General features: G+C 40.4%; 1 protein-coding gene across 3 annotated transcripts in view; it reads right to left on the bottom strand.

Annotated features, from left to right (window-relative positions):
• LOC124594228 (coiled-coil domain-containing protein 39) overlaps positions 1-21,299 on the bottom strand; it is a 481,265-nt gene that overhangs the window by 246,572 nt on the left and 213,394 nt on the right. For all 3 annotated transcript variants that reach the window (XM_047132594.1, XM_047132593.1, XM_047132592.1), the window contains one exon: positions 20,095-20,286. In XM_047132594.1, the coding sequence (XP_046988550.1) occupies positions 20,095-20,286 (192 nt within the window). The remainder of the gene's footprint in view (positions 1-20,094; positions 20,287-21,299) is intronic.

Below are 21,299 nucleotides of genomic sequence, written 5' to 3'. Positions count from 1 at the left end.
TGTCTTGAATGTGTCAGTGTCACACTGTAAATATCGCCCAATGTTGGCACCAATGTGCAGTCGAAGGGAACAAAGACTTGCGTTACAACGTTGTTTGACACATAACAAGTGTTTTGTGAAATATGGTTTTTTTAAAAGTTAATACGCTCCAGTGATTAAATTTTATTCTCAAATTTTAATCATTACAAGAAAGGTGAGGTTAAAATATTGTTTTCAGTATAACATTTACTATGTGTTTACAATGTGTTTTCACAGCTAACTTTAGCAAATATGCATTTTCAACATATTATCTGAAGTCAATGTAAAATGCATTACACATCTTATGTAAAATAAAATTGATAAACCAGGTTACAGTATATAAACTAGCTAGATCCATGTTCACATGATATCTCAGCACACGTATTTAAATCTTATTCATGCTAATTTGAACATATCTTACACTTTTTCTTTTTTGCAGTGTTTAGTTTCTAATCCCCTAGCATATTTTCTGCTTTTAGTTAAATGTTCATGTTTTTGGAAAAGTTTGTTTAAGTTGTTGATGTTAAAAGATAATTATTAATCTGCTTTAATGAAAGGGAAGTAGATAGGTTCAACATCATTATGAGTTCTTAAGCTGTGTATATACTGAACTTGAAACATGTTTTCAAAACATATTTCCGTTTGCTACTTATGGATTCCATTTTGAAACCTGTTTTGAAATATGGAAAAAAGTATCCATAGCAATGTCAGTATGGATAAAAGGAAACAATTCTTCAGGTGGCTAATACATGTCATCTGCTCACTGCCGCACGGCATTAGTGCATGTTAATATGTTGGACCCCCCTATGAACCATGTACCTTGCCGTTGGTGGGGAGGCTTGCATGCCTCAGCAATACAGATGGCCGTACTGTAGGTGCAACCACAACGGAGGGGTATCTGTTGAAAGGGCCAGACAAATGTGTGGTTCCTGATGAGGGCAGCAGCCTTTTCAGTAGTTGCAGGGGCAACAGTCTGGATGATTGACTGATCTGGCCTTGTAACATTAACCAAAACAGCCTTGCTGTGCGGGTACTGTGGACAGCTGAAAGCAAGGGGAAACTACAGCCGTAATTTTTCCCGAGGGCATGCAGCTTTACTGTATGATTAAATGATGATGGCGTCCTCTTGGGTAAAATATTCCGGAGGTAAAATAATTCCTCATTCCGATCTTCGGGCGGGGACTACACAAGAGGACAGCGTTATCAGGAGAAAGAAAACTGGCGTTCTATGGATCGCAGCGTGGAATGTCAGATCCCTTAATCGGGCAGGTAAGTTAGAAAATTTAAAAAGGGAAATGGATAGGATAAAGTTAGATATAGTGGGAATTAGTGAAGTTCGGTGGCAGGAGGAACAAGACTTTTGGTCAGGTGAATACAGGGTTATAAATACAAAATAAAATAGGGGTAATGCAGGAGTAGGTTTAATAGTGAATAAAAAAATAGGAGCGCAGGTAAGCTACTACAAACAGCACAGGAAACGCATTATTGTGGCCAAGATAACACGAAGCCCACGCCTACTACAGTAGTACAAATTTATATGCCAACTAGCTCTGCAGATGATGAAGAAATTGATGAAGTATACGATGAGATAAAAGAACTTATTCAGGTAGTGAAGGGAGACAAAAATTTAAACGTCATGGGTGACTGGAATTCGAGATTAGGAAAAGGGAGAGAAGGAAACACATTAAGTGAATATGGATTGGGGGTAAGATATGAAAGAGGAAGCAGTCTGGTAGAATTTTGCACAGAGAATAACTTAATCATAGCTAACATGTGGTTCAAGAATCACAGAAGAAGAAAGTTGTATACATGGAAGAATCCTGGAGATACTAGAAGGTATCAGATAGCTTATATAATGATAAGACAGAGATTTAGGAACCAGGTTTTAAATTGTAAGACATTTCCAGGAGCAGGTGTGGACTCTGACCACAATCTATTGGTTATGAACTGTAGATTAAAACTGAAGAAACTGCAAAAAGGTGGGAATTTAAGGAGATGGGACCTGGATAAACTGACAAAACCAGAGGTTGTACACAGTTTCAGCAACAGCATACGGGAACAATTGACACGAATGGGGGAAAGAAATACAGTAGAAGAAGAATGGGTAGCTCTGAGGGATGAAGTAGTGAAGGCAGCAGAGGATCAAGCAGGTAAAAAGACGAGGGCTAGTAGAAATCCTTGGGTAACAGAAGATATATTGAATTTAATTGATGAAAGGAGAAAACATAAAAATGCAGTAAATGAAGCAGGTAAAAAAGAATACAAACGTCTCAAAAATGAGATCAACAGGAAGTGCAAAATGGCTGAACAGCGATAGCAAGAGGACAAATGTAAGGATGTAGAGGCGTATCTCACTAGGGGTAAGAGAGATACTGCGTACAGGAAAATTAAAGAGACCTTTGGAGAAAAGAGAACCACTTGTATTAGTATCAAGAGCTCAGATGGAAACCAAGAGCTCAGATGGAAACCCAGTTCTAAGCAAAGAAGGGAAAGCAGAAAGTTGGAAGGAGTATATAGAGGGTCTATACAAGGGCAGTGTACTTGAGGACAGTATTATGGAAATGGAAGAGGATGTAGATGAAGATGAAATGGGAGATAGGATACTGTGTGAAGAGTTTAACAGAGCACTGAAAGATCTGAGTCGAAACAAGGCCCCGGGAGTAGACAACATTCCATTAGAACTACTGACGGCCTTGGAAGAGCAGTTGAATGGAATTGACAGTGTCTTAAAAGGCGGATATAAGATGAACATCAACAAAAGCAAAACGAGGATAATGGAATCTAGTCGAATTAAATCGGGTGATGCTGTGGGAATTAGGTTAGGAAATGAGATGCTTAAAGTAGTAAGGGAGTCTTGCTATTTGGGGAGCAAAATAGCTGATGATGGTCGAAGTAGAGAGGATATAAAATGTAGACTGGCAATGGCAAGGAAAGCGTTTCTCAAGAAGAGAAATTTGTTAACATAGAGTATAGATTTAAGTGTCAGGAAGTCGTTTCTGAAAGTATTTGTATGGAGTGTAACCATGTATGGAAGTGAAACATGGACGACAAATAGTTCGGACAAGAAGAGAATAGAAGCTTTCGAAATGTGGTGCTACAGAAGAATGCTGAAGATTAGATGGGTAGATCACATAACCAATGAGGAGGTATTGAATAGAATTGGGGAGAAGAGGAGTTTGTGGCACAACTTGACAAGAAGAAGGGACCGGTTGGTAGGACATGTTCTGAGGCCTCAAGGGATCACAAATTTAGCATTGGAGGGCAGCATGGAGGGTAAAAATCATAGAGGGAGACCAAGAGATGAATACACTAAGCAGATTCAGAAGGACGTGGGTTGCAGTAAGTACTGGGAGATAAAGAAGCTTGCACAGGATAGAGTAGCATGGAGAGCTGCATCAAACCAGTCTCAGGACTGAAGACCAAAGACCACAACAACAACAACATATGCTGGAATGTGTCTGGTGTACAGAGTTGATTCGTGTTGTTTGTCCGCTTGTTGTAGGGAGGTTTAAAAAAAAAAAAAAATATATATATATATATATAAAAATGGTCAATGCAGAAGATAATCGAGTTATTACATATCGCTGTACCAGGCTGAGGTCTGCTTGTTGAATGTGTGGAGCAAGGAGTAAAAGAACAGCACAAGAAAGGCCCTCAGTAGTGAATTGCTGCTACGTTCATTCTCCTGCCACATTCATAAGCAACCCGGAAAGTAATGACACTTTTGAGGAAATAATTTTTGATGATTTATGCGGAATCATCCCAACTGAATAAAAATTTTATAATATGCATATTTAACAATGTTTTTCATTTAGTTACCATTGTACAAACCTTCAGGACTTCCACCAATGCCCTCCTAATTTCAGGTACTATTTGGAATTCAAAATCAGTGGATGACATCCAAGTGAAGCTAATGAAAACCAGAGCTGTCTTCCATGTTTGGCTCCTGTGGCAAGTTATTACCACCAGTTCTCCTCTACCATGCTTTTGTCCACCAACAATGACAAGGCCTTTTATTTTGTTTGTGTGAACTTTCTTAGAGTATTAATAGTTCAGCACCAAGTATCATTACAGTTTCCTCATAATTAGACATAATGTACCAGACGATACAAAAACTATATGACAGTGTTACAGATGAAGGGTATACACTGCAAGAAATCATTGCCACCTGTTTGGATGGAAACTAGAAACAAAGATGGAAACATGTCACAAAATGCCACAGGAAACATATCTTGAGCACTAATATATTTCCTGTGACAGTGTGTACACAGCTTAAACACAGTAATGAAGAGGGGGGGGGGGGAGGGAGGGAGGGAGGGAGGGAGGGAGGGAGGGAGGGAGGGAGGGAGGGAGGGAGGGAGGGAGGGAGAGAGAGAGAGAGAGAGAGAGAGAGAGAGAGAGAGAGAGAGAGAGAGAGACTTAAAATGGTGTAAGTATTATGTTCTTCTTTAACAGATTAATAGTGTTACAACATCTAATTTCAAGACATTTTATCAAGTTATCTGGAAAGTCGCACAAATTTAAAAGACTGGCTTGAACCTGTGCCCAGTCAACCTAGTTTAGCTTTTTGCAGTTACTGCTGTAGCCAAATATCATTAAGTAATATGAGACATCAGGTCTTTTTTAGCCACATGAAGGGGAAATAGCATACACAACATCCTTTAAGTACGAGAACATTGTCTCAAATGAAAGTGTTTTTTCAGCCAAAAAAGTCAACTGCTATTCTGTCACCTAGTACTTCTGAGTCACACATTTCTTTATCATCATCTTCAGAATCTAAAGTATCTCTGGTATCTTCAACAGCAAATCGTCCATACAGACTTGCAGAATTTGTATTGAAAGAAGATGTAACAATGGCAGAAATTCTCTGATGTGTTGAAGTAGTTATGACATACAAACCAATTTGTGAGGCTTAAAGGATGTTGCTGTAACTCAAGAATGTGTAAAGACAGTGATACAGCCAGCAAGATCCAACTTAAGCGAGGTAAGGTAGGATACATTCTTATATTCAGCACTGTGCCTTATTTTAATCAACAGTTGCTCGGGTTGCTGATGATAGCCCGTTATCTTGTTCTTGGTTTTGATGAATCACTGAAAAAAATTGTAAGACACATGCAAATGGATGTAAATACAACTTTTTTAGATGAAGATAAGAAAGAGAGGACAATAAGATGGCTCACTTCCTGTTTTCTTGGTCGTTCCAGAGCTACTGACCTTTTATCTTCTTTCATTGATGTAACAAGAGACATACCAAAGATAAAGGTTCTCCAAGAGTTCAAGGGATGGGCCAAATGTGAATTGTTTGTTTCTAAAAGAATATAAAGCATATTCAGCAGAGTTGAAACTGCTAGATATTGGTAGCCGTGGGCTTAATTACACACGTAACGCTTTCAAAGATGCAATCAAGGCATTATTTTTGAGAGACTTGAAGAGTTTGTTCAATAATATCCCAGCCAGGAGATCATTATATACTCAGTATTCAGGCTCCACTGTTTTTCCAAAAAAATTTGTTGTATATCAGATGGCTGGAGAATTCCTCAGTTGCTGGAAGAGCAATCGATATCACACCAAACATGAATAAATTTCCTGAGGACATGAAGAAGGATAAGAATGAACCAAAGAGTGAAAGTTTCATGTTGGTAAGTTTATTAATGATCCATTGCTGTGTGCCAAACTTGCTTTTTACAAGCCATTAGCCTGCAATATTGCATCTTTCAAAACACAGTTCCAGACAAGTGCTCCATTAACTCAATTTCTCCACAGAGCTTTTGTATCTACAGTAAATGCAATATAAGGATATTTTATGAAGGCAGAGATATTAGAAAAAAAAGCACATTAACCAAATTAGCTGATGCCAAGGAAGGAAAAAAAATTGTTACCTGCAGAAAACATAATTCCAGGTTTTGACAACAGTAAAGAATAAAACAAAACCAGTTTGGATGTAAGAACTGTCGACAAGAATTTAAGAAAAGTCTTCAAACACTTGCCATGAAACTTAATAACAGGTGATCCTTAAACCACACACTGACACTTGACCCACATTTGATTGTGTCAAACGTCAGTTCGGCAAAATCATGTCTTGATAAGGTGCTTTGTGCTCTCACAGAAAGTAATCACCTAAGTGAAACTGCAAAAAGATAATCTAATGTATGAATTCAAGGACCTGACTTATCTATCAAATATTATCAATTCTTTTAAGGAATACAGCCATTCTGAAAAAATAGAGTTGATCATTTCTGGCAGGATTTCCTTAGTGATAAATACCAAAATTTGATGGTTGTCATGGAATTTACTTTGTGGTCTTTCCCATGGAAATGCTAATATTGAAAGAGGCATTTCGGTTAATGGAGAATGCCTCTTTGAAAACACAAGGGAGAAATCAGCTGTTACACATAGGCAAATATAGGATGCTGTGTCCAATATAGGAGGCAATGACAGCTTGGATATTCCAAAATTTCTTATTCACAGCATAAGAAATCCACACTCATGTTATGTAGAATATCTCAAAGAACACCACCTTGTAGAAGAGGAGAGCATTTTAGAAAATAGAAAAAAAAAAAACTTGAAAGTGACAGAGTTGGAAACAAAACATTTGAAAAGTTTTTGAAAGTGCTACAAAAGAAGTGCTTGCATTTGAAGAACAAATAAGGCTTTACAAAATTAGATAACTACACTGTGATAATGTATTTGTTTCACAAATAGTAAAATTATCTGAAAAATTCAAAATTTTGCTCCTCTAGCAAATTTCTAAGTAGACATTTTGTGTGTTTTGAGTTGGGAGTTGAATGTTTCAAGAAACCCTTGGACCAGCACAAATGTAGCATTTAAATCAGAAATCTGTATAATTACACATTATTTGTTATTCAAAATAGTGTTTAAAGTGTTTTTTCTGTTTTTGCAGAAAACTGTATTATGTTTGTATAAGCCCGATAATTTGTAAATAGATTTCTATCAATTTAATATTTTTGGTTTTGTTGTGAGTGGCCTTTTATCAGTAATTTTTAACCACTTCATTGTGAGCCTTCTATAATAGTATTGTTTTTCCCTAAACTATAGGTATATACAACACTTCACCTCAAACATTATTTTATGCTATAAAGTTCCATTCCTTGTAAGCGAGGACCATTACTTATTAACTTCTGTAATGATGGTATATGAGAAAGAAATGAATATATTCACCTGAAAATTTGTAATACTTACCCTGCAAATATATGGTATTCTCGGGGATCTCATATAAGTGGTGGTAGGAGGGTGCACAGGGCAAGTCTCGCAGTTGAAATGGTCACAGGGATAGGAGCCGTAAGGTAGGGAGATGGGTGCACAAGGAGCATAGGATATTGCGAAGATCGGGAGGGCGACAAAAAGGTATTCTAGGTGTGGTGGGCAAAATCTCAGACAGAATGAATCTCATTTCAGGGTATGATTTTAGGAAGTCATGGGCCTGTCAAAGTAGCTGATTAACACATTCCTGATCAGGATAATACTGGGTGACAAGTGGCGTGCTCCGAAGTTGTTTTTTCGAGGGATCAGCAGTGCCAGGATTGGATGTGATGGCCCGGGAAATCTGCTTTTGGACCAGGTGGGCGGGGTAATTATGTCCAGTGCAGGTTGGTGTGAGAATGGTGGTGTATTGCTGTAAAAAGTCTGCATCCGAACAACTATGTTTGCCTCAAATGCCAAGGCTGTAAGGGAGGGAATGTTTGACATAAAAAGCATGGCAATTGTCAAAATGTAAGTACTGTTATTTGTTTGTAGTTTAATGTGGACAGAATTATGTAGCTGGCCTTCGGTGAGGATGAAATCAACTTTAAGAAAAGTGGCACGGGATCTAGAATAGGATCATATTAAATTTAACTGGGAGAATGTATTCAGAGATTCCAGGAATTTTAATAGGCCAGCCTCACCATGAGTCCATACAACAAAGATGTCATTAATGTATCTAAACCAAACCAGGGGCTGAAGGCTTATGGATCCCAGGAAAGCCCCTTCCAAGTGACCCATGAAAAGTTTGGCATAGGAAGGACCCATCCTGGTTTGCACAGCTATAACCCTGATCTGTTTCTGTGTCTGCCACTCAAAGGTGAATTAGCTGTCGGTAAGTATAAAGCTGATTAAGATGAGCAGGAAGGATATCAAAGGTTTGGAATCAGGTGGTTGGTGACTGAGGAAATAGTAAGCAGCACAGAGACCATGTACACGGGATGTTGGTATACAACGATTTGGCATCAATGGTGACAAGCAAGGTGTGTGGTGGAAATGGGATGCGCATGGATTTCAGACAAACTAGGAAATGATTGGGGTCTTTAATGGGAAATCTTTGTACTATGGGTTGCAGGTGCTGATCAACTAAAGCAGATACACATTCAGTGGGTGCTTTCAAGCCAGGAATTTTAGGACAACCAGGATGATTGGGTTTGTAGGTCAGTGAGCCAGGAGCGCTAACAATTAGTCTTAGTGGAACATTGTTCTTATGGATCTTAGGTAATCTTTACAGCTGAGTTGGTAGAGCTTCTGTGTTCAGTTTTCTCTGTATGTCTGGTGGCAGAGAAGATGCCTGATCAACCGATTCGTAATCCGTGTGATACACTGCATCAGATCTGTGCTTAATTTTCAGCACGTCTTCAGATCTAATAGGTCTCGGATCTTTTGCTCATAATCTTCAGTCTTCATTACGACGATCGAACTTCATTTATTGGCCGGTGTTAAGATTCTTAATAGCTTGTACCTCATCTTTCTTCAAATTGCAAGCTGGTGCCTTTGCTCAGTGCAGTACACTGGCTGTTTCAGAGTGTATTTAACTGTCCTTTCATAAGGAAGAGTCAAAATGGCCACTTTGGTGTTAGCTATGATGTCCTTCATAGGTATAGTTCTTTGGATGACAGCGAAATTAGCTCCTTTTTGAAGAACAGACACTTCCTCTTCAGCCAATTGTTGTTCAGTGACGTTGACCACAGCGCGTGACATGTCAGGAACCGCCTTGTCAGTCTGCTTCCAGCATCTTTCAAACTTTTTCTTGAGCTGCTCAGTGCAGTGCTCGAGTCCATTCTGCATGCTCCTGTGAGTGATGCTGTTGATCTTGACCCAGTTGTCTCGATGAATTCTGCTACTTACTTGATATAAAATGTCCAAAAGTTCCTAATCCATTCTTGCCAAGTCTCTCCATGTTGTATGAATTCGCACACGAAGAAAAGCTCATTCCATACTATCATAAATCCGATGTGCTTGGGCGATGGTGAATAGGTGCTTAAGTTTCATGAACTTCAGTGTAGAACCTTCATCTCAGCACCGCAACAGAAAGGCGAGAGAGGACATCAATCGTGCTTTCTTTTTCCGTCGTTGGTCAAGGCATCGGTACAGTCTGAAAATCTCCTCCCCATAGACGCGTAATACAAAATTGTTAAGGCTTTCGTGGTCACCTGTTGATAACTGCCTATTGGCTTCTGTCTTGGGTACCTTGGCCTACGTTCATATGATGATTTTACTGACATTTCGCCAGTGGCTGGCATTGTCAAAGCTTCACCCTCGATTGCCGGTGGTGAACTGGAGTCGAGCTCGCGGCCGCAGATTATAAGTACCTGGCATACCAATGTCCAAGAACTTCCGTGTGGTCATTTCTAGTGTGGTTCTCCTCTTGCTACCTGTGATGGTGGTTCGCTGCAGTACAGGATGCTAGGATCTGTTTACCTTAAGGCTTTCTTCTTTCTTGTTGAAGCTATTCCTGTGTTTTTGTATTTCTGCAGCTTCTCTGAACAAGTGGGTGTGATAGTGCTTCTCTACAGCCAGAACTTCTGTGTCGGCGAATTTTATTACTTGGTCAGTCACACTCAGCGCATGCTCTGCCACGGCCGATTTCTCCAACTGCTCCAACCTGCAATGTCACTTATGTTCTTTGATCCTGGTGTTGACTGATCGTCCAGTCATTCCAACATAAACTTTTCCACATGTGCATGGTATGCGGTATATTCCCGACATTGCAAGTGGTTCCCTTTTCTCCTTTGCTGATCTAAGACACTCTTTGATCTTCTGTGTTGGTTTGAACATCGTCTTTGTGACGTGTTTGCACAGTATACGGCCAATTCTATCTGTCACTCTGGGAACGTATGGCAGAAAGGCTGTACCCAACATTTCTTTTTCTGATTTACTACTTCACCGAATGTTTGGCTCTGTTACACTTCTAATATAATTTGTGGAGTACCCATTGCTCCTCAGAACATTTTCCATTGGCCAAAGAAGAAGTGTCTGTTCTTAAAAAAGGAGGGAATTTCACTGTCATCCCTAGAACTATACCTATGGAGCACAGCATAGATAACATCGAAGTGGCTGTTTGGACCCTTCCTTGTGAAAGGGCACAGGAAATACACACTGCAACAGCCAGGATACTGCGATGAGCAAAGCCACCAGCTTGCAATCTGAAGAAAGAAGATGTACAAGCTATTAGAATCTTAACACGGACAAGAGTATATTGGTACTGCCTGCCGATAAGTGGAATGCGACCGTCGTAATGAAGACGGAATATTATGAACAAAACATCCGAGACCTATTAGATCCAATGACATACCAAAAACTAAGTGCACATCCGACACTCCATATCACATGGATTACGAATCAGTTCATTACGGCGTCTTCTCTGCCACTGGATGTATAGAGAAAACTGGGCAACACAGAAACCCTACCACCTCAGCTGTATGGATTACCTATGATCCATAAGAACAATGTTCCACTAAGACCAATTGTTAACACTCCTGGCTCACCAACCTATAAACTGGAAAAGCACTTGGCCTCTCTGCTCCAGCCGCATGTGTGGAAGACCGACACACTCATAAAGGACTCAGGACATGTCACTGAGAAACTGAAGAAACTAAAACTTGTACCAAATGACATCCTGGTCAGCTTTGATATTGTTTCTTTGTTTACAAAAGTGCCACTCAGTGATGCTCTGGAGCACATCAGTTCCATTTTCCCACAAGACATCACAAAGCTCTTTCATGTATGTCTCGCCATGAGCTATTTTACGTGGAATGGCAATTTCTACAAACAGCTGGAAGGCATCGCCATGGGCAATCCTCTTAGTCCAGTGGTGGCCAACTTATCCATGTGAACATTTCAAAGCACAGGCACTGGACTTGGCGACTTCTCAACCTAAGGTGTGGTACAGATACGTCAATGATACTTTGGGCATTGTGTGGAGCCATGGTGAAGAACAGCTCGGTGACTTCCTAAGACACTTGAACAGCTTCCATGCCAACATAAAATTTACCATGGAAGTAGAAAAGGACAAAAAACTACCATTTCTAGAAGTGCTGGTCACAAGGGATGGCGAAAACCTGGGACATAGCGTGTACCAAAAACCGACAGACACTGACCAATACCTGCATAATCTATCAAACCAGCACCCAAGCCAGAAAAGAGGCATGATTAATATGCTTGCAATGCGAGCTGGACAAATATATGAGCCGCAAAACCTCAGATGCAAAATGCAACACCAAGAAAGTGTTCTGAGGAGCAATGGGTACTCCACAAATTATATTAGAAGTGTAACAGAGTCAAACAATCTGCAACATAAGAAATCAGAAAAAGAAATGTCGGGTACAGCCTTTCTGCCATACATTCTTGCTTGTTCAGAGAAGCTGTAGAAATACAAAAACACGAGAATAGCTTCAACAAGAAAGAAGAAAGCCTTAAGGTAAATGGATCCTGACTTCCCATACTGCAGCATACAACCGTCACAGGTGGCAAGAGGAGAACTGCACTGGAAATGATCATTGGAGAAGCCCTCGGACGTTGGCGCACCAGGTACATATGGTCTGCGGCCACAAGCTTGGCTTGAGTTCACCACCAGCAATGGAGGGTAATGCTTTGACAACGCCAGCGACTCGTGCTGGCGAAACATCAGTCAAATCATCAGACAAATGTTGGCCGAAGAACCTGAGACAGAAGCCAATAGGCAGTTTGTCAACAAGTGGCCACGAAAGCCTTAACAATTTCTACATGAAATACTTATCATCTAATTTTTCAAAAACTATTATGTGAAAAAATCTGACATCTTCATTAGATAAAGAACTTATTTCCTTTAGTTATTCATCATACTTACTGTGCTAGATCAAATTAAGTAATATCTGGCATGAAATTGGAAAGCATTTGCACAGTTAAAAAAACACTGCGTAAACTTTACGTATGGTTGATATTAGTTCATACATTGTAGTGAATGAAGTGTAGATGAGACAATGAAACTTTATTTAAAATTAAGGAAAGAACACTATCTCATTTCATTCTCAAGTTATTGGTTTCTATCTCTGATGGACAGTCACGCATGACACACTATTCACCTCCTTGTGTGCTGCAAATCATGTGATCATAACAAACATTTTACAAATGATTCATAATATCGAAATGAGGTTTTCTATAAATGACACACACAATGAGGCACATATGTTGTATGATAAATACTCGAAAATTTTTTACTCAAAGAGATATGAAAGTAACTCAACCACAGCAGTTACAAGTCAGTGGCTCAGGAGAAACACAAACGTCCATAGCACTGTGTGAAAATCCAAGCGGTGTGCATATATATAGTGTAGTAGGATGTGTATACACATCCAGAGCAGCGAAAAGGTTAATTAGTATTTTGGGCTAGGAATCATTTTCTTTTGCGTTTTAAGGGGACAGTGCCTATGCAGTGTGTATTGAAGTAATTTGAAAGAGTGGGAACTCATGGAGAGTCTACCAATAATTACTGTGGTCTTGTTCCCCTTTGTCCTCTGTGCAGGCAAGTAATATTTTTCTCCTGCTACAGAAAAGTGACAGTTTCCTGGCTGAAATGTAGATCAGATGGAAGGCTCCACCAGAAAATACTGAAATTTTTGAGTAAACAGAACATCCTTCAGGAATCTTCAACTATTGAGGTATGCAACTGTTAGAGATATGCTCTAGTTAAATGATGGTTTTGATCCCCTAACAAGTTTTAGGTTAAGGCAGTTATTCTAAATTAATGATTGTGTTTATGAAGATTTTATGGAGTGTAGTTTAGAGAAATTTTTCAAAGGGGCTTTGTATGTCTAATTTATTAAATGATGAAATCTAGTGAAGATCTGTATAGTTTGCCATTGGGTGATAATAATAATTTTAGGGTCTTGTGTGAAAGGAATTTGTACTGTTCTGAGTGTACAGAATGATAATATGATGGGACTTAAATAATTTGCTACAGATGGGTAATGGATAAGTTAACAAACATGTACAATAGTGCTAGCTTCACTACAGTATGGATAATGAATATTATTCCTATTTTCCTGTATCTAAAGAATTTAAGAATCGCCGCAGGTACAGCTGAATCAAAGGAGTGTACAAGTATATTGTGGTAGATTAATATTTGGTTTTGCCATATTTGGGGAATTTCAGTTCAGATTACATGAGCAACTACTTTGGAGCAATGTCCAAGTAACTTCCCCATGATAAATGACACTGAAATGAAATGACAGTATGGCATTATTGACTGGGAGATTCCATCTGAGACTGTTCACCTAGCTGGTGCAAGTATTTTTAGTTGATGCCACTTGTGTGTCGATGAAAATGAAATGATGTGATCAGTATAATGCTCAGCCCCTGACTGAATAAAATCTCCAACCCGACCAGGAATCAAACCCACGACCCCGCGATATGGAAATAAGGACAATGAACACTAGAACCTGAGATACAGTCTTAAAGTCATTAACAGAACTGATTCAATTAATGGGACTGTTTTTATTGGGGCGAGATGATTATTTAATTCAAAAATAAAATAACACCACAAAAACATGTTTAGTATCCCAGCCAGTGGACACTGCAATGGAAGCAGATGAGCTGGCATGGTTACCATGATTGAAAAGTGCAAAAAACTGCCATGGGCAGTGCATGCAACACATGGTATGGCAGATCCACTGACAAAATTGTTTACCTGTGCAGTAAACCGTGCAGGGCAGTTCTAATGCTAAGTTCAACAATTGCAGACCTCGCCTAGCAATTCGTGCATTGTGCCATTTCATTTCAGTGTGTTCAATCATCAGCCAAACGTGTCTACCTAATGTTGTGTTTGTCCCTGTGTAGTTCTCTATGTGGTTTTGGACTTTCTCTTATCTGCAGATTGATTCACATGTCGTGTTTTCATTTCCTCTAGCAGGATTCTGTTTCCCAGCTTGTTGTCACGCCACTATTGGCCTGAACACTGCCTTGTGCCAACAGCATTGTTTAGAGTAAAGTTGCAACAGAAGACTTTCTTATGTGTCTGATGCTTCTATTTTTTTTCCCTCCCCTTTTCATCGTGTTAATTTTGGGCTGCCATTGGCCTGGCATTTATGAAATGGTGGCACGAACAGTTGCGCCTACAGAAGGAGCTGCTGCTGCAGCAGCAACATGAGCAGATACAGATGCCAAGCAACAAGGCTCATGGTATCGCCCCATATGGCCTTACCATCAAATTACCCATCTCTGACTGCAACTCCTCCTTCCACAATTCCCCTAGCCATTAACCTTCACAAATGTAGTCCTGCAAAACCATGCCAATCAGGCCCAAACCTCCTTGCAATACCTCCTATCCATCTGTAAAGTTCTCCTGCTGTGCAATCCCAAATTCCTGGATTCCATCTAACACATTGAAGCACTTGCCATCCACGAATTAGAGCACCATGCACAATGCCACCTCAGAAAACTCTCCAACCTGTTGACTTCCTACACCTGCCTTGGACTATCATTATCCACCACCTCTACAGCAGCCTCCAAAAACTCCTCCAGTTCCACCCATAGCTGACAAACCATGCCTTGCAGACCTACTACATTTACCCTATCCTCAAAAACTCCCTCCCACCACCATACACAGTCCAGAACCTAAACAGACCCAAAACACAGTTATGAACATTTCCTCCAAAAGCCTTAGCCCCATAAAAGTATCAGTCCTTTCCAAATGTCTTATCTTTTGCCCCACTCCCAAATTCAAACATGCTGGACTTGTTAAAGACCTTCTCTCCTTCTTCGAGTCCCTATAGTGGAAACACTTTTTCATGGCCAACCCTACCACTCAGACTCAACCCGAGACCAATGTAGAACCCTGACTGACTCAGCTCACTCCTCCATCCAATTGTGATCCACTCTCACTGTCCCCAAATCACCCCCTGTTAATTTTCCAGAATTTCTTAACCTCGAACTAGCCTCCTATCATTTTCCAATTCCACCAACCTTCAAGCTAATCTTATACATGCAGAAATAACCACAATTCACCAACTGAAAACTGATCTCACCTGCTGAAAAAGGTTCCATCACAGCTGTTTTGAAATGTAAGGGTTATCTGGCAGAAGGACTCTGCCAGCTGTCACATTCATCCGCCTATAAAGCCTGCCACAGTGACCCCATTCCAGAAATCCAGCATGATCTCCAGTCTCTCCTCAAAACATGATGCCCATCTGAGAATGTCTCCCCTGAGTCTATCTCTCTCCTCACCCCTACCACACCATGCACTTCCACCTTCCACATGCTTCCTAAGTCCATACACCAAACCACCCAGGACACTCCATTGTAGCTGGTTACTGTGCCTCCTCTGAGAGAATCTCTGCTCTTGTGGACCAATACCTTAAGCCTATTATCCGCACCCCACCCTCCTACATAAAAAATATCAACCATTTCCTCCACCAACTCTCCACAGTCCCTATTTTTTACCACACAATACCCTGCTCATTACTATTGATGCCATGTTCCTTTACACTAACATCCCTAATGCCCCCCCCCCCCCCCCCCGCCATTGAACACTACACCTTTCCCAACACCCAACAGATTCCAAACCTACAACCTCCTCCTTCCTGGTCAGCATGACCAACTATATCCTCACCAACAATTACTTCTCCTTTAAAGGCATCATCTACAAACAAATCTGGGTATGGCAATGGGCACCCATATGCCACTGTCCTACGCTAAACTATTCATGGCCATCTGGAAAAATCCTTCCTAACTACCCAAAATCCCAAACCCCTCATCTGGTTCGTATTCACTTATAACATCTTCCTGGTCTGGCTTGAGGGTGAGGACTCCCTATCCACATTCCTCCAGAACCTCAATACCTTCTCCCCCATTCTCGTCACCTTACCTCCCCGACTCAACAAGCCACATTTCTCAATGTTGACCTCCATCTCAAAGATGGCTAGATTAGTACCTCTGTCCATATCAAACCTTTCAAGCATCCACAATACCTCCACTTCGACAGCTACCACATATTCCATACCAAGAAGTCCCGTCCACACAGCCTAGTCACTCATGGCTGTCTCATCTATAATGACGAGCAGTCCCTCTTGAAATATACCAAGGGTCTCACTGAGATCTTCACAGGCCTTAATTACCCTCCAAACCTTTTACAGGAACACATCTCCCATGCCTTATCTCTCCAGTCACCCATCACCTCCCAAAATCCCATCATCTGGCCACAGAGGACCATTCCCCTCAGGGCTCAGTACCACTCCGGACTGGAGCAACTGAAACACATTCTCTGCCAGGGTTTTGACTACTTCTCGCCATTCCTTGAAATGAGGACTGTCCTACGCAGTATCCCTCCCAAACCTCTCAGTGGTATTCCACCACCCACTAAACCTACACGCTATCCTCATCCATTTCTATCAACCCTGCTCCCATCCTCTTGCCTCATGACTTGTGTCTCTGTAGACCTAGAAGAAAGACCTGTGCCATACATCCTCTCACCACCACCTACTCCAGTTCGAATACAAGTATCACCAAACCCATAAAAGGCAAAGTTTCCTGTGAAATCAGTCACATGATCTATAAGCTAAGCTGCAACCACTTTGTTGCATTGTACATGTGTATGACAGTCAACAAGCTGTCAGTCTACATGAATGGTAACCAACAAAGTGTGGCCAAGAAAAGCTGGGCCACCCAGTTGCTGAGCACACTGCCCAACACAATGTTCTTCATTTCAGTGACTGCTTGTGCTTGAGATGTAATGTAGCTTCAGCTGAAGAACAGTAATAGCTGAACTTTATTCCTAGAATGTGAATCATGTAATAATTGTGGATAAAATGAATATGGTATTATAAAGGACAATTTGCCCAGTTTTATGTCAACTCTGATAGGCACTAAGTGGTTAGTAAATGAAACTTGAAAGCAAGCTGTAATATGTGGCTGGAGTCTAAGGGAGGTGGTTCAGGTATCAATCTTGAATTATGTACTGGCTATCATCCCATACAATGAATGATGTGATGATAGACATAACTTGCTACCTTAACTAACAATCAGTGCAGAACAGTCAGTGGAGCAGGATACTGCCACCACATGCAGGGGTAACATCTGACATCATAAATTGCTCCAGAATTCACTCAAGGAAGTTACACAATTTAGTCTCTCAAAATGTCTCCATGCAGTTTTTAGGTCATCAGGCATTAGTAAAAATAAAACAAGGAGCTACCAGCAGTGTCTCCTCAATGACCATCAAGCAAACATTGCTGCATACGGGCCTCTGCAACAGGTGCCTGGTTCATGCACCCATTTAAACTGAGTGGCAACGGGTGGCCTTTTCAGATGAATGACTGTTGAGCTCCATCGGACACACAACAAACACTCTGCAACAATTATTGGATGGATCCAGGCCAGTGGAGGGAGCATTATGGTCTTGAGAATGTTTTTGGCATTCCCCGGGTTATATCGCAATTGTGGATCAGTACAACTATGCATCTATCTTTTCCGATCATATATACCTTGGCACGCAGTGTGCTTTTATTCTGTGCAATGACATCTACCAGCAGGATAGAGAAACATGCCATACAGTTCGCAGTGTATGTGCATGACCAGAAGAACAACAGCATGCATTTACTATACGCACCTGACCACTAAACTCTCCGGATTTAAACCCAATTGAGAATCTGTGGGATCACTTCAAATGGACTGTTCACATCATGGTATCCTCAACTGAGAAACCTAGTGCAACTGGGCAAGGCACTAAGTCAGCTCAACTCCATATCCCTGTTGGAACCTTCTTTTTTAAGTTTTGCTTCCATTATCAAGTCAGAATTGCCTCTCTGCTGCCTTTCCCTTTCCTAAAGCAAATCTGGTTGTCATCTAACAGATCCCCAAATTTCTTTTCCATTCTTTTGAGCATTATTCCTGCCAGCAAGTTTGAGGCATAAGCTGTTAATTTAATTATAAGATAGTTTTCACATTTATCTGCCACTGCTTTCTTTGTGACTGTGTGGATGATATTTTCCCAAAAGTCTGATATCTCCATAACCTCTTTATTTTTCTTATTATAAATTTGCAGAAGACAGATACATTCAACATGGGTGGGTTAGCAGCAAATGTTGCCATCTGTTATATTTGGCACCACAAGAGATTCTCACTGATTTACAGCCTAAAAACTTTACATATATTGTGGAAAATTAACTGTACATCATCAGAATAAAGGCATGTTTTTCATATACCGTAATGTGTGTCTCTAACAGCACGGAAGAAACAGAAAAATCTGTTGCAACTTCACATCGAATCAAACATCTGCCTCTTTACACATATAACCTACTAGTTAATCATCCACTCACAGTGAAGACCAACGAAAATTTCGCTCTCAAGCGTCTATGCAGTTCCACCTGCATAGCTGTGCATATTAGCATACTACTTGCAGGATTCATGGAGGTGCCAGCCTGCATGTGGTCTTTGGCCTGTTTCCTACATCTGACTAGGTAAATGTCAGGCTCGGCTGGTACCCATGTTTCACCTCAGTTACATAACTTCTGATAATGGAATGTAGTCTAATTAAGTCGGGTGATGCTGAGGGAATTAGATTAGGAAATGAGGCACTTGAAGTAGTAAAGGAGTTTTGCTATTTGGGGAGCAAAATAACTGATGATGGCCGAATTAGAGAGGATATAAAATGTAGGCTGGCAATGGCAAGGAAAGCGTTTCTGAAGAAGAGAAATTTGTTAACATCCAGTATTGATTTAAGTGTCAGGAAGTCATTTCTGAGTGTAGCCATGTATGGAAGTGAAACATGGACAATAAATAGTTTGGACAAGAACAGAATAGAAGCTTTCGAAATGTGGTGCTACAGAAGAATGCTGAAGATTAGATGGGTAGATCACATAACTAATGAGGAAGTATTGAATAGGATTGGGGAGAAGAGAAGTTTGTGGCACAACTTGACTAGAAGAAGGGATCGGTTGGTAGGACATGTTCTGAGGCATCAAGGGATCACCAATTTAGTATTGGAGGGCAGCGTGGAGGGTAAAAATCGTAGAGGGAGACCAAGAGATGAATACACTAAGCAGATTCAGAAGGATGTAGGTTGCAGTAGGTACTGGGAGATGAAAAAGCTTGCACAGGATAGAGTAGCATGGAGAGCTGCATCAAACCAGTCTCAGGACTGAAGACCATAACAACAACAACATGACTTCTACCCTTTAGGAAACATTCACACACTTTCAAAGGAGCTAAAACTAGACACAGACAGTCGGGATGCACTAATTTTATCCCAATTAGGAAAGGGGTGGTGTCAGGGATGGGATCCAGCCACATGCTACGACTCCCGAATGCAATAATTAAGATGGTGATCCCATGAAAACATGGGATGAAGAAGAACAAAAAGACGATGACAATGTGTCCCTGTGTTTCATCTTAGTTAATAAAAGTGAATTTTATTTGCAGAAAATCTTTTGTGTCTTCTTGGAATAGGTGTAGAATACAGACAGGACCATTTGTGCATAAATAATAATTCCTCTTCTGTGTGTCCTCAATGTAATCCAGAAGAAAAGCATGTTGTACTTCACTTGCAGCAGTGCCCTACCAGAATTTGAATGTGACTGTGATTTTCTACCAATAATATTTGTGCTGTCAAGTGTACATTTTATTAGATCTACAAGAATATTGTGTATATATTAGGTGTGTTATCTTGGCGTCCCAGTACCTAAATTAATTTAGGACTGATGCTTTTGTACTCTAATTATGTATCTAAAAATAGCTTTAAATAGCTCTATAACTGCCACTGTAAAATTATTTTAGCCTAAAATATTATAAATTCAAAATAAAGAATTACTTACACAATATCATCTCCTACGTATTACATACCTCACCCATCAAATCCTCAAGTGCCTGTGCAAGCTTTGCACTATCATCTCTACGTATGGACAATTTTTGATTAACAAGAGATATTTGGTGCTCCAGTTCTTTGTTATTGCTCACTTCATTCTCAAAAAAATTTTTTTGTTCTTCTAGAAGTGATAACTTTTCTCTTCCTTCTATTCGCATTAAGTTCATTTCCTGAAGACAAAAACATGTCATTATTTTCTATGTCAATGTGCTGTAATTCAGTAATGTATTACATATGATAAATACCCCATTAGCAGATACTGAAGAGAAGAAAAAATGAAAATCACACAACCCAACACTATTGTAAATGATCATTGGTAATTGCGCATACATTGTACCTATAAAACACAGCTAGTTTGCAAATATTGAATTAAGTTCCAATATTCAATACATATCTGCAACAACATAGCATAAGTCTAAAATGGTTACAACAAATTTTTGCAGAAAGTATTCACAAAAGCACCTTGTGACCCATTAGCCATTAGTGGGGTTCACAAAAGCAGAATGTCCGAGAAATGGCAGTTACACGACAAATGGGCACACTGATGAAGCTCACGTATTAGGCACGGTAGTTCAAACAGAACAGAAAGCATGTGGACACGGAATGTCACTGCTTGTCATTCACAGTGCCCACAGCATAACAAAACTTCGCAGTGTCAGTTGCAGTGTTATAGACCGTGTAAAGTTATGCTAAGTGTGACCACATGACAGTAGACATTGCTAACTTTTCTAATCTCTTAAGTGTAGGGTTTCCAGTCCGACACGGTTATCTTAACATGTGTTATGTACCAACCCTGTATCATGCAACTGGCCACATAATTTCCTAACTGCAAGACCTCGTTCACTTTGTGTTCCTTGCGGGGGTGTCAACAAGCTTGAAAAAAAATGGCAGCGTTTCATCACGTTAGCAGATCAGGCGGAAAGCAGGACATCAGCGCTTTGCACGAACTGAGTAGCTAGCGGCAGCAGAAGCTTAGTAAAGCAATACGAATGAGAGGTATCACGTCACCTTGTTATGTGAAGTAACGGGCCGTGACACTGATGCAAGAAGGCATACTGAATATTGTTACGGACCAGTCTGTCGGTGTAAAAAAAAAAAAGGTTGAGCAAATAGGGCCCGATATGAATCGCTAGTATATTCGTATTAGGAAAGCCTATGCAGTCATTACAAGTGACATTGCGTC

The sequence above is a fragment of the Schistocerca americana genome, chromosome 2 (genome assembly GCF_021461395.2).
Source record: "Schistocerca americana isolate TAMUIC-IGC-003095 chromosome 2, iqSchAmer2.1, whole genome shotgun sequence".
Taxonomy (NCBI): Eukaryota; Metazoa; Arthropoda; class Insecta; order Orthoptera; family Acrididae; genus Schistocerca; species Schistocerca americana.
The sequence above is the reverse complement of the archived record's forward strand: the minus strand, read 5'-3'. Positions and strand labels throughout refer to the sequence as shown.